Here is a 14,841-nt window from a genome sequence, read left to right as displayed (position 1 = left end):
GTGATGAACAATGGCAAGATCTAAAAGAGGTAAGGGTGCATTGAGAAAAGACTTGTGGGAAGCTGCTGGAGGAACAGAGGTGATAAAAAAAATTTTCATAGCTGAAAATATTGTAAACAAAGACACTACTCAGAAATCACCTATCTGGAACACACTATCCAACCAAATATTCGGAAAAGATACACAAAAAAACAGGCAATGGCTTTTTATTATATGGACGTATGACAGGAGAAATATAAGAACTACGTTACAACCAATGTGTTTAAAGAAACAGGAAAATGAAACCAAAAGTATGCGGACAGAGATTTTGGAAAAAGATGAAACAGAAATGGATAGAGAGGAGTCTGAGGAGATCAATGACTGGGGACAGACAGACACTGAGTGTGACAACTTTGAGGTGATGGAGGTTCCTCCAACAATTGACAACCACAGTAACTCAATCCATGAACTAAAAAAGAATCCAGAAAAAAAGACAGAATCAAAAACAGGGGACCAAACTTATAGACATGTGCCACAAACACCAACTAAATTTAAAGTTTTTCTTCATTCAAAGGTATGGAACAAAATTTGCCCTTTGAAATGCTCCAATAAACTAAGACAACCATGGACCCACTACTTGTACAATCAGTTCAAGAAAAAAAATCCTTGTTGTCCCCTCCGCTTTACATACCAGCATGTCCGAGCAATAGGGAGCCGGAAGCGTATGTGTGGGTACTTAAAAATATGTGCAAAATGTAAATTTTCAACATGCCGTGCAAGGTATTCCTTCACCATGAAGACCAAACCAGCCAAACATCAAACAGTTATTCCTTTAACTGTGTGCCGGACTGGAAACATCTTACACCTAAAAAAAGAACAACAGTTCAGACATGCCAGTAATGTCAGAAGGGGAAATATAGCAAAAACTGTCCTTCAAGGTGTAAGTACAGAATATTATAAAAGGCTGCAAAACACACCCATTCAGGAACTTCTTGCTGGTAACATCACTCACAGCCTAAACAGAAACATTTTGAAAGTCATTTCCCATGAAATCAATAAAGCCATGCAGCAACATGACAACATTCTTCTGGAGACTCAGCTCACACAATCCATAATCCGACAATGTGACACTGCCTCTTATTTGACTCCTGGGTATGTACAACATTTCCAGGTGGATCCTTTTGGGGCTCACATGTACACAGAAACAGGAATAGGCATACTGGTGAATAATCTGAGAGACAGATCCCCTGTCACTCTTTATCTAGATGCCACTGGGAGTGTGATTTCCAAAATTCCACATCAAACAAAACCCATCCTATACTACGCTCTTACCTTGCCAGGTAAAGGAAGAGATGCACCTCCACTTCCAGTATGCGAGATGATATCAAGCGAGCATTCCATTCCTCCTATAACTTTCTGGCTGATGCAGTTTCTCCTCAAACTGTCAAAATACACCCGTCAACAAATTCACCAGGTGGAGACCGATTACAGCTGGGCACTTATGCAGGGAGTAATTTTGGCATTTAATAAAGAAAGTATGCCGGCTTACCTTAATAGGGTGTATGCCATCTGCCAAAAACAAAAGACCTGGGCAGATATAAAATCAGCAACAGTTTTGCACCTGTGTGCAGCTCATATCATCAAAGCTGTGTCTTCAGCTTTTCAAAGGAAGACAGACGACAAAGGGCTGCAAAAGATGGCAACATATGTATTTGCCAGGATGCAAAACACTGTTAATGTGGATGATGCCCTTGCCATTTTCAGACCCTTCTGTATTGTTTTCCTCGCAAGACATGTCAGTAAAAATGTCACAGAGAGTCTTGAATTCTTGGAGGGCCTCATTACAAAAGAAGATGCTATTCTTCAAGACCAAACAGAAGATGACTCAGAAAAGTGGGAGATGGATGAAAATTCATCAAAAACAATTGTTGGTGGTTCTCCATTTTCCAAACTTTTCAAGAAGATCTACGATGATGTCATGGTTGTCTTGGAAAATGAAGAACATCAGAGTGTTGAAAATCCTTATTATTGTCCAGATGTAATCAAGTTCCTTCTGGACAATTACCTGGGGATCTATCCACTTTGGAGCGGGGTTCTACTCGGAGATCTAAAAAGATACGCATGTGACATGGAGTCACTACTTCCTTCCGCAGAAAACTCCAAAACCAGAGACACAAACTGTCATGTTGAAAAATGGTTTGGCATTGTGAAAACATGCATTCTTCAAAAAAAAACATGTGTCCGGCCAGCACACTTCATTCAGACAATGCACACATCTTTGCAGGGACGTTACAGGGAACACATAATGAATAACAATCTTCCTGAAGACCTTCTCAATAGACCTCATAAGCCATCAGGTCATGTGGCTTTTGCAGAAGAGAGGTGGGGAAAACGGCCAACAAAAAAACATAAAAGTGCTGGTAAATCACACTTTTACAGAGCTCCACCTCAAATGCCCACACCTGGGGTGCAAAGAGCAGCACAAACCACCTTTAGTGTCCCTGATGTTCCTGGTGTTGCTGAAGAGGTAAATAGCAGAAGGAAAAAAAAAGTTTTTAACTGACTGTGCACCTACTAACAATATTTTGTGCAGGTGTCTACAAAGAAAAAACATGACATTCCCAAACCAAAACAGACCCCAACAACTGAAAGCAGTGGCATGATAAATGCAAAGGACATTTCACAAGAATATGTTCCTAAAAAGGTACATTTAAAATATTACAATTAATAACTATAAATATACATTTTCCAAAATTATCTTTCTTTCGTACTTACTTTGCCTCTGAAAACCTTTTTTGCACAGGTCCCAACACCAAAATTATGTGATGGTCACAAACTAAAACACAAATCAAAAAAGACACCAAGTGAGTGTGGTGACACAAAGGACAAGACAGACATTGTTAATACAGGCATTGGTGTTGCTGAAGAGGTAAAAGGGACCTTACAAAATGTAGATAAATCATTTAATAATATCTAAGAATCTACTAACATTTTTTTTATTTAGGTAACTAAACTATGGGAATGTCAAGCCACTGAACAGATTGTAGCACGTGTTAAGGCTGTCCATTACAGATTTGACATGACGTTGAGACATAAAGAATTTCTGTCTTTGCGACCCCATGATAGACTATGTGGAGAAGTAAGTGCTCTTTATTATAATATTTGCATTACATTACATTTACCTTATCTAATAATCAACAATACACAAATTACATGTAGAAATTTGTCTAAAAAAATTGGTAGCAATATGCAACAATTTGCAAAACATTTTTGAACTCCCTTTAACTTCTACATGTCAGTTTTTGTAGTGTAGATGCTGTTTTTTACTGAATATAATAAATAATAAATATAGCTATTAAATAAGATATTATTTAATTCAGCTAAGGGATTTTAAGAGCAAGTATCAATACTGTTGTGTTGTCAAATTGTTTAGGTTATGGAAAGTTACATCCGCTCTGTCCTTAACGAACATGACAAGTCTGGGAAAATTTATCAGTTAAACCATCACACCACCTTTGTAATTTTCTATGGCAAAAGAGAACAAGTGGCTCGACAAGGCTTAAAGGATGTGAGTGTGAAGATATACTTAAATATTAAATCTAATTATTTGAATATTGATATAAACATGCATATTTGTTATGTTGTACAGGTTAATTTTGAAGCATTTGATGGGGTTATCACATTTCTTAATATAAGGGACATCCACTGGAAGTTTGTGGTAAGTGATGCAACTTACTTTTAAATACACTGATTTGCATGCATTAATTCCTGATTCAAACAGAGCTTTAAAAAAAATGACTAGTAAAGATAGACAGTTTTTCAGCTCAAATGTGACTGCTTCATTTTTCATATACTACGTTGAATATAACATTTTTCTTTAACCATTGAGACTCCAAAAAAGATTTGAAAAGACTTCTGTTGTAACCACTTGCATGCAATAAAGGGCTAGTCCACCTAAAATTGACAATTCTGTTATTGTAAATGGCATTTATCTCATTTCAAGCCTGTGTGACTTTCTTAGTAGCATAAAAAAATGTATTATATTATATTATATTATATTATATTATATTGAGGAATGTTTAAAAAAAGTGACTCAGTATTTCTCTTTTGTGTTTAGCAGAAGTCATACAGGTTTAGAAACACATGTGTAAATGACAATTGTTTTGTTTTTGTTTTTTTTGGGTGAACTATCTTTTTACTGACAACTAACAAAAAACTACATAGCAAAAACAAAGTGTGAAAACTATACAGTTTCATGTGAAAATAAATGTTTATAGGTAATGGACATGATGGCACAGTATTTTCAGTAATGGTCCCTTTGCTGTTTACAAAAAGCATGTTCAATGTGTTGTGTTGTCACAGTACCTTCATCTTCCATCACAACAAATTTTTGTTGTGGATCCTGCATGTGCTACACCTGACATCAGGAGCCTGACAAACGCATCAAAAAAATTTCAGTAAGCAATTTTTTTCATACAAATATTAACACATACAATCTTAAAAAAAAAAAAAGGAATCTTTAGGATATCTAAATCAAATTGTTACTTAGCAAGTTGTTGTCTAACACAGACAGTACTTCAAAATGCGTCACAATCGCCTGGGAAAAGAGGACCTGGTCAATATTGAGTGGAAAACTGGTCACATAAACCACACAGTGCAAGAGGATGCTACCAGTTGTGGAGTATTTGTTTTACAGGTATTATTGTGCACGATACATAGGCCTACTAAAAGAGTGATTGGGTTTCCCGATGCCATTGCCACTTGTTTAACACATAAAAAGCAGTGCATTTTTCATAGTGGCGAATTTAAAAAGAATTTGTCTGTTAATTTTGCAACTATGAAAATACACTGCTTTTCTCAGACAATGTGAAAGTGTACTGCTGTAGTGAGGTAGCAACTTCGCTTACCCACTCATTTGTAGCGCACCCTAATACGTTGAGGAAAACAGCTCTCTTTAACTGAGTAATGCAACCACATATTGTGGTCTTTCCTTCAATTAATGTTCATGTTTTTAAGAACAGATAACTTAAAAGGTAAGCAGACTTATTTAAAATTTGTTATATACTGTTGTGCTTACTTATATTAAACAATTTTTAATTCATTAAAACAAGTTGTTTCACATAACAGTTTTACTAAGGTTACTCTATATTAGTTGCACTTTTAAAATTTTGCACTTTTGTAAAATTCTAAACAGCTGATAGTTATTGTGTTTAAAGAGGAATGTCTGAAGAATAAATAACACTGAAACTACAAATGTATGTTGTTTTCCTCTATCAAAACAATTGAATATAACACCTCTCTGAGAGGCAAAAACATTTTTTGAAGTTTAAATGTCTTTAATTTAAGACGTGTCTTGTTAATTCAAGATATCTTAATGACACTTTAGATTCTTGTTCTTATGAAACTTTTGTGGAATCTTTTGTTTGAAGGTCCTATATGGTTCAGTCTCATATATATAGAGATGTCAATGTAGTTACATGAAGTTCCGATACTGCAAATTTGACTGTTCAAATTAACATTCTTGAAACTGATTAATATATAGATTATCAATACACTTTGAGTTAAAGTTAATGTGCCTCAACTTAACTCTCAGAGTACCAAAAATCCACTGAAAATGGTTGTTTTATTCAGTTCTATTCATAGAGGGAAACAAGATACATTTCTAGTTTCAATATTTATTTGTCAGACATTCCTCTTTAAATGCAATAAGCATCAGCTGTGTGCAAAGTGAATTGGCCATTGCTAATTTGAAAATTCAAAAATTTGAACATAGCAGCTGCTTTGAGATCCCAATATCTATGGGATTAAACTATATAGAGCCTTGAAAATGACAAAATCCAAAGGAAATTTGATTAAGAATGAGAATCGAGAAGAATTTCTTAATATCCTTCAATACTTTTAGAATTACAAGCATACTTTGGAAAAAAGAATATTTATGGCACTCAGACATAAATATTCTATTAACACAATTGTTCTATACAATTGTGTTAATAGAAAAACACAATACATTTCAAGACTCAACATAAGTTGTTCCTCAGATTTTACTGTGAAGAAAATAAAGTATCAGATGTATGCAAAGTGACCCACATTTAATGTTTTTTGCTTTCTTTGCTATTTATGTTTGTCTTTCTACAGAAAAAATATTAAATAAATCAACCCATTTTCAGAAACTTCCCCAGCTCATTTTTGTCACAGAATGACCCAATTACAATACTTGTATTAAAATGAATAAATTAATTACGTTTCTTTAGAAACTGACCTCATCAGACATTTAAAAGCATACGTTGTAACGAAAACCATCTTCGTCATCTACATTAATTTAGGCCGCATTTACACTGCATGGATGAAATGAACCAATTTTGATTATTCCTCCCATATGACCCACGACAGTGTTTAAAAAAGGAACAAGTGTTAAAAAGTTAAAGACGCTAAACTTTACCATTCATCTGAATTGATGAATTGCTGCGCCGCCATAATGGATTGATATAGTCAACCAATCGGAATTAAGTGCATGGCACATATTTACATTACATTTAATCATTTAGCAGACGCTTTTATCCAAAGCGACTTACAAATGAGAATAGTAAAATCAATCAGTTTACATAGGCCTATTCATCTGAACGTCGATCTCAGCACTGTGGGCGCCGTCAGATGTTCGTTTACAGTATATCGCAGCTCAAGCATTTCGAACTTCGTTTTACCCCTAAACGAAGAACGAAAAACAACTTCGTTTGATACCGTTTGGGCCTTTAGGAATTAAGACGTGCAGTGTAAATGCAGCCCAGACACAGAAAAAGTTCTCATAACCGTAAGCTGTTTTGTACCTTGGAAATAACTCTGAAATATATATATAAATATATATATATATAATATACAAATAACATTACAATAAAATGCATAAGGTAATCAAGAAACGTATGTATGTGTTTGAAATGTGTACTTACCAAACATAGCCTACATTTCGCCTTTAATCTTTACGACGAATCTCCCTGCAAGAGTGTGCTGTGCTGGCCTGCTGCATCAGCAAATTCACAAAGATCGAAAAATTACCGCCTTGTGTTTATATCTACCAAACAGCGCGGTTGTCAGTCAGAATTTCAAGCTTAACCAATCATATAAAACAAAGACAGAGTAATAATTAAAATATTTGTCATTTTGAATTATTAACACTTGATATCCTTATTGGAAAGGTTTTCAAATTATGTCGATAAATTGGCCTATTATTAACAATTATGAGCAATCAGTACTTCTGGAAACCCAACCTTGTAAAAGTAATTTATTAGTAGTAATTTTTAATTTTTTCAACAAAATATTTATAGCCTATATTTTTTGTACATTTTTTTAAGATGATAAAGGAAACTGTGAAACAGTTTCCAGTCATTCCACAGGAATTTCAAATAAATCCTTCAGCAGAAAATATACAAAACCTCAGAAGAGAGATGGCACGGGATATTCTGCTTGCAGCAGGTTATTGCTCAAATCAATATATCATTGCATTTTAATGTAATTTAATTAATTATACCAACTTAGGAAATATTATGCATTAAGTAACTTTACATTTTATCTTAGAATCAAACGAGGAATTCTGCTCTACCTGTGGGCTGAGAGACCTCCCAAACAAGACAGATGTCCAGATGATTGACTGGGTAAATATCTACAGCTGCAAGAAATAATCAAAGTAGACGGCGGCGGCGCCCAGCTATAGTGTGTTTAAGGGAGTAATCAAATCTGTTGTTATTATTAGCCTAAGTCACAGTTAGCGGCATGGATGCAGCATTGCACACCTATTACAAAAGCAGCTTGCGTTCATTTACGATTAATTAATCCAGAAACAATAAAAACATAACATGTCTTGACATAACAGTGAAGTTAATCTAATGACTTTGCTCTCTTTATTGTATTCTTCATGCAGATTCAATGTGACAGGTGTTGTAGGTGGTTTCACATTTTATGTGTAGGCCTACAGTGCAATTCTTCTGATGAAACGGAATGGTTCTGTGAGTTGTGCAGGATGCACTAAAAAGGTGAAGGACAAACAACAGGCAAACAGTTAGCCTAAATGCTAAAGATGTGCCATGGCCCATTATTTTGGGTTGTTACGACCAAATTATCCACTAAATTTCTGCTTTTTAGTGAAATGTTTATAAAGGCCTGTAAAGATTTTGTTGTTGTTGTTGTTGTTTTTGTTCTGACAGTTTTTAATTGTTGGCTGTCTTTAAATCTTTTTGTTGTTATAATCATCACATCTAATATGAATAGAAATGTCATTTTATTTATATATTTATTTATTAATGTCATTTGTTTAGTTGTAGACCTTTTTCTTCTCTTTGTTAGAAAACATCAAAACAATAGTGGCAATGGATTTTTTTTTTAAAAACAAAACATTAAAAGAAAAGTTTATCTTAAACATTTGCATGGTTTGCACTGATTTTAAAGTTTTACTTTTAGAAATTGTTTCCAAATATATGTTAATGTCAATTTTAAATTGTTTAAAAATAGTTATTGTTCAATCCACTTGACTTTGGTTATAGGCCTAGAGTAAAAAAGCCATAATAATTATTAAATAACATATAAGTAGACAGTTATCTATATCAATTGTAAAATATTCTAATAACACTTGAGTAGAGGCCTACTCAATGTTACAGTTTTTTTTCAGTTGCTAACATACATTTGTCCATTCTGTAGTCACATTTTCAAAACTCTAAACACATTTAGCAGAACATCCGTCTGTTGTGATACCATTAACACAATTCATGTCGTTTTCACACAAAATGCAGTCAATTAACACATTTTTTAAATTCTTACATTTTCTTTTCATATAAGCTTACCTCATACCAAAATCATGGATCTTTCTCATCTTATTTGCAAATGCTTAAACTCAGCAAGTCAGAAAGGAAGACCCAATGTTCCAATCATTAAATATAGTATAAAACCTCTACTTTTGCAACAACAGCAGCTCAAAAGTATTAAAAAAAATAGAAAAAACAAATACTGAAACAATTAATAAACATTTTTAATTAGCAGATCACTGAAATATTGCGAAATAGCAGATGCCAGTCTCAGTTGGAGGCATAGTCGAACTTCTTTTCATTACATGGACATGGACAGTAAGACTCTGAATCAGATTTGTTCAGTGTAGATGAAGAACAACACAGAGGAGCAGAGAGAAAATAGTATTTGAGTAAGGGAGAAGAATGGAGGAGAGGAGAAGTTGGATCAGAACAAGGGAGAAGAAGAGGTATGGGAGAGGAGGAAGAATGTGTGCTGGATTGTGCATCTCTGTTTTTTCACTTACATGTGGAGTCTATGAAAGCTTATTTCTGCCATGAATAGAAAATAAAAAAGGTAATTGTAAAATGTCTTTTTATCTCACATTTCTGACTTTTTAAACTCAATTCCTATAGTTTATATATCACAATTCTGAGGAAAAAAAGTCAGAATTGTGAGATGTAAACTCACAATTGCAAAATAAAAATAAATAAATAAAAATAGAATTGTGAGATAAAAAGTCACAATTACCTTTTATACTTTTTTATTCTTTGACAGAAAAAAAAGCTTCCAGAAACCAAAGGCCATGTATGTTGGATTTGTTGTTGATCAATGGCAGCAGTTTCATGTTTTCATTTCAGTAAAAGCTTCATGTAAATCTTTTACTGCAACGATTCCACTACCACTGTTCCATATATGCAGAATATGTGGTCTGTGTAGGGCACTAACTACCAAGGGGACACCATCCCACCCTCTATGAGGGCAACATCAACACCACACACCCAACCCCAAAAAAAAGATTTCAACCAAGGGGTCAACTGAAGTTCTGCATAGGGGACTCATCTGACCAGCAGCTGCCCTGAGCAATTCTGATACTTTCTTCTTCTCTTTTTCTACTGTACATTCCATGAAATAATGACTCACTTCTGTTGCCAAGAATGCACACATTCAACACTCAACCAAAAATGTAGAAAAAATGGCTTACATGTATTATACTATTACTGTAGTACAAGGAAACTGAATTATAAAAACAATGGATTTCATATTTTCTGCAGGTAGAACTGAAACATGACAAGTAATGCAGTTTTCATAATGCCATCAACTGTTAGTATTTTGAGAGTCATTGCGCTTTGATTGACTATATGTTCATGTTGGATAGAAAACTAGTGCTAGTGTTTGACAGAACGACATGATTTTGAATCAGGTTTGCTGTGTTTTGATAGAGTTAGTATGTGTTGAAAAAGGTTTTTAGCATTTTGAAATGTAGAGTTTGTGTTTATTTAACAAAATATGGTTTTGGGCAGAAAATTAACTATTTGGCTAATTGTGTGATGAATGTGTGTTGCTGTGTTAAGAGTTTAGAAAAAGTATTTTAAGTATTGCTAAACGCTTGTTAGCAATTGAAAAAAACTGTAATTATCTTATATGAAAACTCCTTTACTTTGTAATAGAATATTTATTTGTAATATAATGTACTCCAATCTAACTTTTTTCTTGAACAGAAAGTTCAATGAATTAAAAGCAATAATATATTTTGTTTGGACAATGGAGCATAAGCAATTATCACATCTATAACTTCAAAAAATGTTCCTATTCAGCCTGAAATAAAGTAGCACATCAAATATCTGTAATCCAGTAACCCTCAAAAGATGATGATTTATTTATTATTTCCAAACTGTACATTAATGTGCATTTCCATTCAAAGGAATTATTATTGTACATGACAATAAAACCTATTTATGTACGTTTACAAGTGTAATTGGTATGTTATTAACATCAAAATAGCATTTTAGTAAAAACTCTGGCCTTTTTGAAATATAACATTTGGTTTTATGTATATAAGATATATAACTACTTATTCCACTGTAATACTACATAATGGTGACATTACAAGATCCTAACACCATTAGTTCACATTTGTTAATATTTAAATAAAGACCAGAAATCAATGAAAAAGAATTCGAACTGTTGATTGTTTAACTTCTGTATGTTTTCTTAAATAAAGGGATGTGTAAAGGGAACTGTTGATGCTATTATATAAAGTTGTCAGTACTTTTGATAATAGTAATCAAATGTAAACAAAATTAAGTTTCTTAAAAATGTCGTCATCTTCAGTTGTGTTGAATGCCTTTTAAAAATCAGTAAAGAATAAAAAAAGATTTTCATTTCAAACAGGGTAATGTAATTTATATTTAACATTAGCCACATATTATTCCTAATACTGATAATAATAATAATTAGAATAATAATAATTTTTGTAAAACTAACAAATGCAAATGTAAAAATAATAAAAGAGCAGGTACATTTGGTGAGAAATGTGTGGCTATATTGGGGTGGTTTTGACAAATTTTCAGGTCACATAACCAGAAAGTTATTTAGATTTGTGTAATTGAAAAATTCATTAAAAAAATGACAAAATGACATTTCCCAAATCCAACTGGTGTATGATGTGTGACAGGTGTGTGTGAACATATCACAACTGGTGTGACATCATCGGGTCACATGACCAGGAAGTTATATAGATTTGTGTATTTCAAAAATTCATAAAAAAATGACAAAATGACATTTCCAAAATCCAACTGGTGTATGATGTGTGACAGGTGTGTGTGAACATATCACTACTGGTGTGACATCATCGGGTCACATGACCAGGAAGTTATATAGATTTGTGTATTTCAAAAATTCATAAAAAAATGACAAAATGACATTTCCCAAATCCAACTGGTGTATGATGTGTGACAGGTGTGTGTGAACATATCACAACTGGTGTGACATCATCGGGTCACATGACCAGGAAGTTATATAGATTTGTGTAATTCAAAAATTCATAAAAAAATGACAAAATGACATTTCCAAAATCCAACTCATGTATGATGTGCGACAGGTGTGTGTGAACATATCACTACTGGTGTGACATCATCGGGTCACATGACCAGGAAGTTATATAGATTTGTGTATTTCAAAAATTCATAAAAAAATGACAAAATGACATTTCCAAAATCCAACTGGTGTATGATGTGCGACAGGTGTGTGTGAACATATCACAACTGGTGTGACATCATCGGGTCACATGACCAGGAAGTTATATAGATTTGTGTAATGCAAAAATTCATAAAAAATTGACAAAATGACATTTCCAAAATCCAACTGGTGTATGATGTGTGACAGGTGTGTGTGAACATATCACAACTGGTGTGACATCATCGGGTCACATGACCAGGAAGTTATATAGATTTGTGTAATGCAAAAATTCATAAAAAATTGACAAAATGACATTTCCAAAATCCAACTGGTGTATGATGTGTGACAGGTGTGTGTGAACATATCACTACTGGTGTGACATCATCGGGTCACATGACCAGGAAGTTATATAGATTTGTGTATTTCAAAAATTCATAAAAAATGACAAAATGACATTTCCAAAATCCAACTGGTGTATGATGTGTGACAGGTGTGTGTGAACATATCACAACTGGTGTGACATCATCGGGTCACATGACCAGGAAGTTATATAGATTTGTGTATTTCAAAAATTCATAAAAAATTGACAAAATGACATTTCCAAAATCCAACTGGTGTATGATGTGTGACAGGTGTGTGTGAACATATCACAACTGGTGTGACATCATCGGGTCACATGACCAGGAAGTTATATAGATTTGTGTATTTCAAAAATTCATAAAAAATTGACAAAATGACATTTCCAAAATCCAACTGGTGTATGATGTGTGACAGGTGTGTGTGAACATATCACTACTGGTGTGACATCATCGGGTCACATGACCAGGAAGTTATATAGATTTGTGTATTTCAAAAATTCATAAAAAAATGACAAAATGACATTTCCAAAATCCAACTGGTGTATGATGTGTGACAGGTGTGTGTGAACATATCACTACTGGTGTGACATCATCGGGTCACATGACCAGGAAGTTATATAGATTTGTGTATTTCAAAAATTCATAAAAAATGACAAAATGACATTTCCAAAATCCAACTGGTGTATGATGTGTGACAGGTGTGTGTGAACATATCACAACTGGTGTGACATCATCGGGTCACATGACCAGGAAGTTATATAGATTTGTGTATTTCAAAAATTCATAAAAAATGACAAAATGACATTTCCAAAATCCAACTCATGTATGATGTGTGACAGGTGTGTGTGAACATATCACAACTGGTGTGACATCATCGGGTCACATGACCAGGAAGTTATATAGATTTGTGTAATGCAAAAATTCATAAAAAATTGACAAAATGACATTTCCAAAATCCAACTGGTGTATGATGTGTGACAGGTGTGTGTGAACATATCACAACTGGTGTGACATCATCGGGTCACATGACCAGGAAGTTATATAGATTTGTGTATTTCAAAAATTCATAAAAAATTGACAAAATGACATTTCCAAAATCCAACTGGTGTATGATGTGTGACAGGTGTGTGTGAACATATCACTACTGGTGTGACATCATCGGGTCACATGACCAGGAAGTTATATAGATTTGTGTATTTCAAAAATTCATAAAAAATGACAAAATGACATTTCCAAAATCCAACTCATGTATGATGTGTGACAGGTGTGTGTGAACATATCACTACTGGTGTGACATCATCGGGTCACATGACCAGGAAGTTATATAGATTTGTGTATTTCAAAAATTCATAAAAAAATTGACAAAATGACATTTCCAAAATCCAACTGGTGTATGATGTGTGACAGGTGTGTGTGAACATATCACTACTGGTGTGACATCATCGGGTCACATGACCAGGAAGTTATATAGATTTGTGTATTTCAAAAATTCATAAAAAATTGACAAAATGACATTTCCAAAATCCAACTCATGTATGATGTGTGACAGGTGTGTGTGAACATATCACTACTGGTGTGACATCATCGGGTCACATGACCAGGAAGTTATATAGATTTGTGTATTTCAAAAATTCATAAAAAATGACAAAATGACATTTCCAAAATCCAACTGGTGTATGATGTGTGACAGGTGTGTGTGAACATATCACTACTGGTGTGACATCATCGGGTCACATGACCAGGAAGTTATATAGATTTGTGTATTTCAAAAATTCATAAAAAATTGACAAAATGACATTTCCAAAATCCAACTGGTGTATGATGTGTGACAGGTGTGTGTGAACATATCACTACTGGTGTGACATCATCGGGTCACATGACCAGGAAGTTATATAGATTTGTGTATTTCAAAAATTCATAAAAAATGACAAAATGACATTTCCAAAATCCAACTGGTGTATGATGTGTGACAGGTGTGTGTGAACATATCACTACTGGTGTGACATCATCGGGTCACATGACCAGGAAGTTATATAGATTTGTGTATTTCAAAAATTCATAAAAAATTGACAAAATGACATTTCCAAAATCCAACTCATGTATGATGTGTGACAGGTGTGTGTGAACATATCACTACTGGTGTGACATCATCGGGTCACATGACCAGGAAGTTATATAGATTTGTGTATTTCAAAAATTCATAAAAAATTGACAAAATGACATTTCCAAAATCCAACTCATGTATGATGTGTGACAGGTGTGTGTGAACATATCACTACTGGTGTGACATCATCGGGTCACATGACCAGGAAGTTATATAGATTTGTGTATTTCAAAAATTCATAAAAAAATGACAAAATGACATTTCCAAAATCCAACTGGTGTATGATGTGCGACAGGTGTGTGTGAACATATCACTACTGGTGTGACATCATCGGGTCACATGACCAGGAAGTTATATAGATTTGTGTATTTCAAAAATTCATAAAAAATTGACAAAATGACATTTCCAAAATCCAACTCATGTATGATGTGTGACAGGTGTGTGTGAACA

At 33.8% G+C, this 14,841-nt stretch overlaps 1 protein-coding gene and 1 long non-coding RNA gene across 2 annotated transcripts; one reads left to right on the top strand and one right to left on the bottom strand.

Annotated features, from left to right (window-relative positions):
• Positions 1-190: 190 nt before the first annotated feature.
• On the bottom strand, positions 191-4,466 carry LOC125270700. The gene is made up of 6 exons (XR_007185421.1): positions 4,345-4,466; positions 2,755-2,815; positions 1,529-2,498; positions 1,312-1,420; positions 957-994; positions 191-844 (listed from the first exon to the last, which is right to left on the bottom strand). It is a non-coding gene; the product is annotated as an uncharacterized LOC125270700 (long non-coding RNA).
• Positions 2,318-8,077, top strand: LOC125270699. The gene is made up of 11 exons (XM_048194579.1): positions 2,318-2,506; positions 2,573-2,683; positions 2,783-2,908; positions 2,984-3,118; positions 3,413-3,547; positions 3,629-3,697; positions 4,342-4,436; positions 4,549-4,675; positions 7,326-7,446; positions 7,549-7,625; positions 7,892-8,077. Exons 1-11 carry the CDS (start codon positions 2,432-2,434, stop codon positions 7,997-7,999), a joined length of 1,179 nt encoding a protein of 392 aa, XP_048050536.1. The 5' UTR covers positions 2,318-2,431; the 3' UTR covers positions 8,000-8,077.
• Positions 8,078-14,841: the final 6,764 nt, after the last annotated feature.

Source organism: Megalobrama amblycephala, linkage group LG6, assembly GCF_018812025.1.
Source record: "Megalobrama amblycephala isolate DHTTF-2021 linkage group LG6, ASM1881202v1, whole genome shotgun sequence".
Classification (NCBI taxonomy): Eukaryota; Metazoa; Chordata; class Actinopteri; order Cypriniformes; family Xenocyprididae; genus Megalobrama; species Megalobrama amblycephala.
This window is presented reverse-complemented; position numbering and strand designations above follow the sequence as displayed.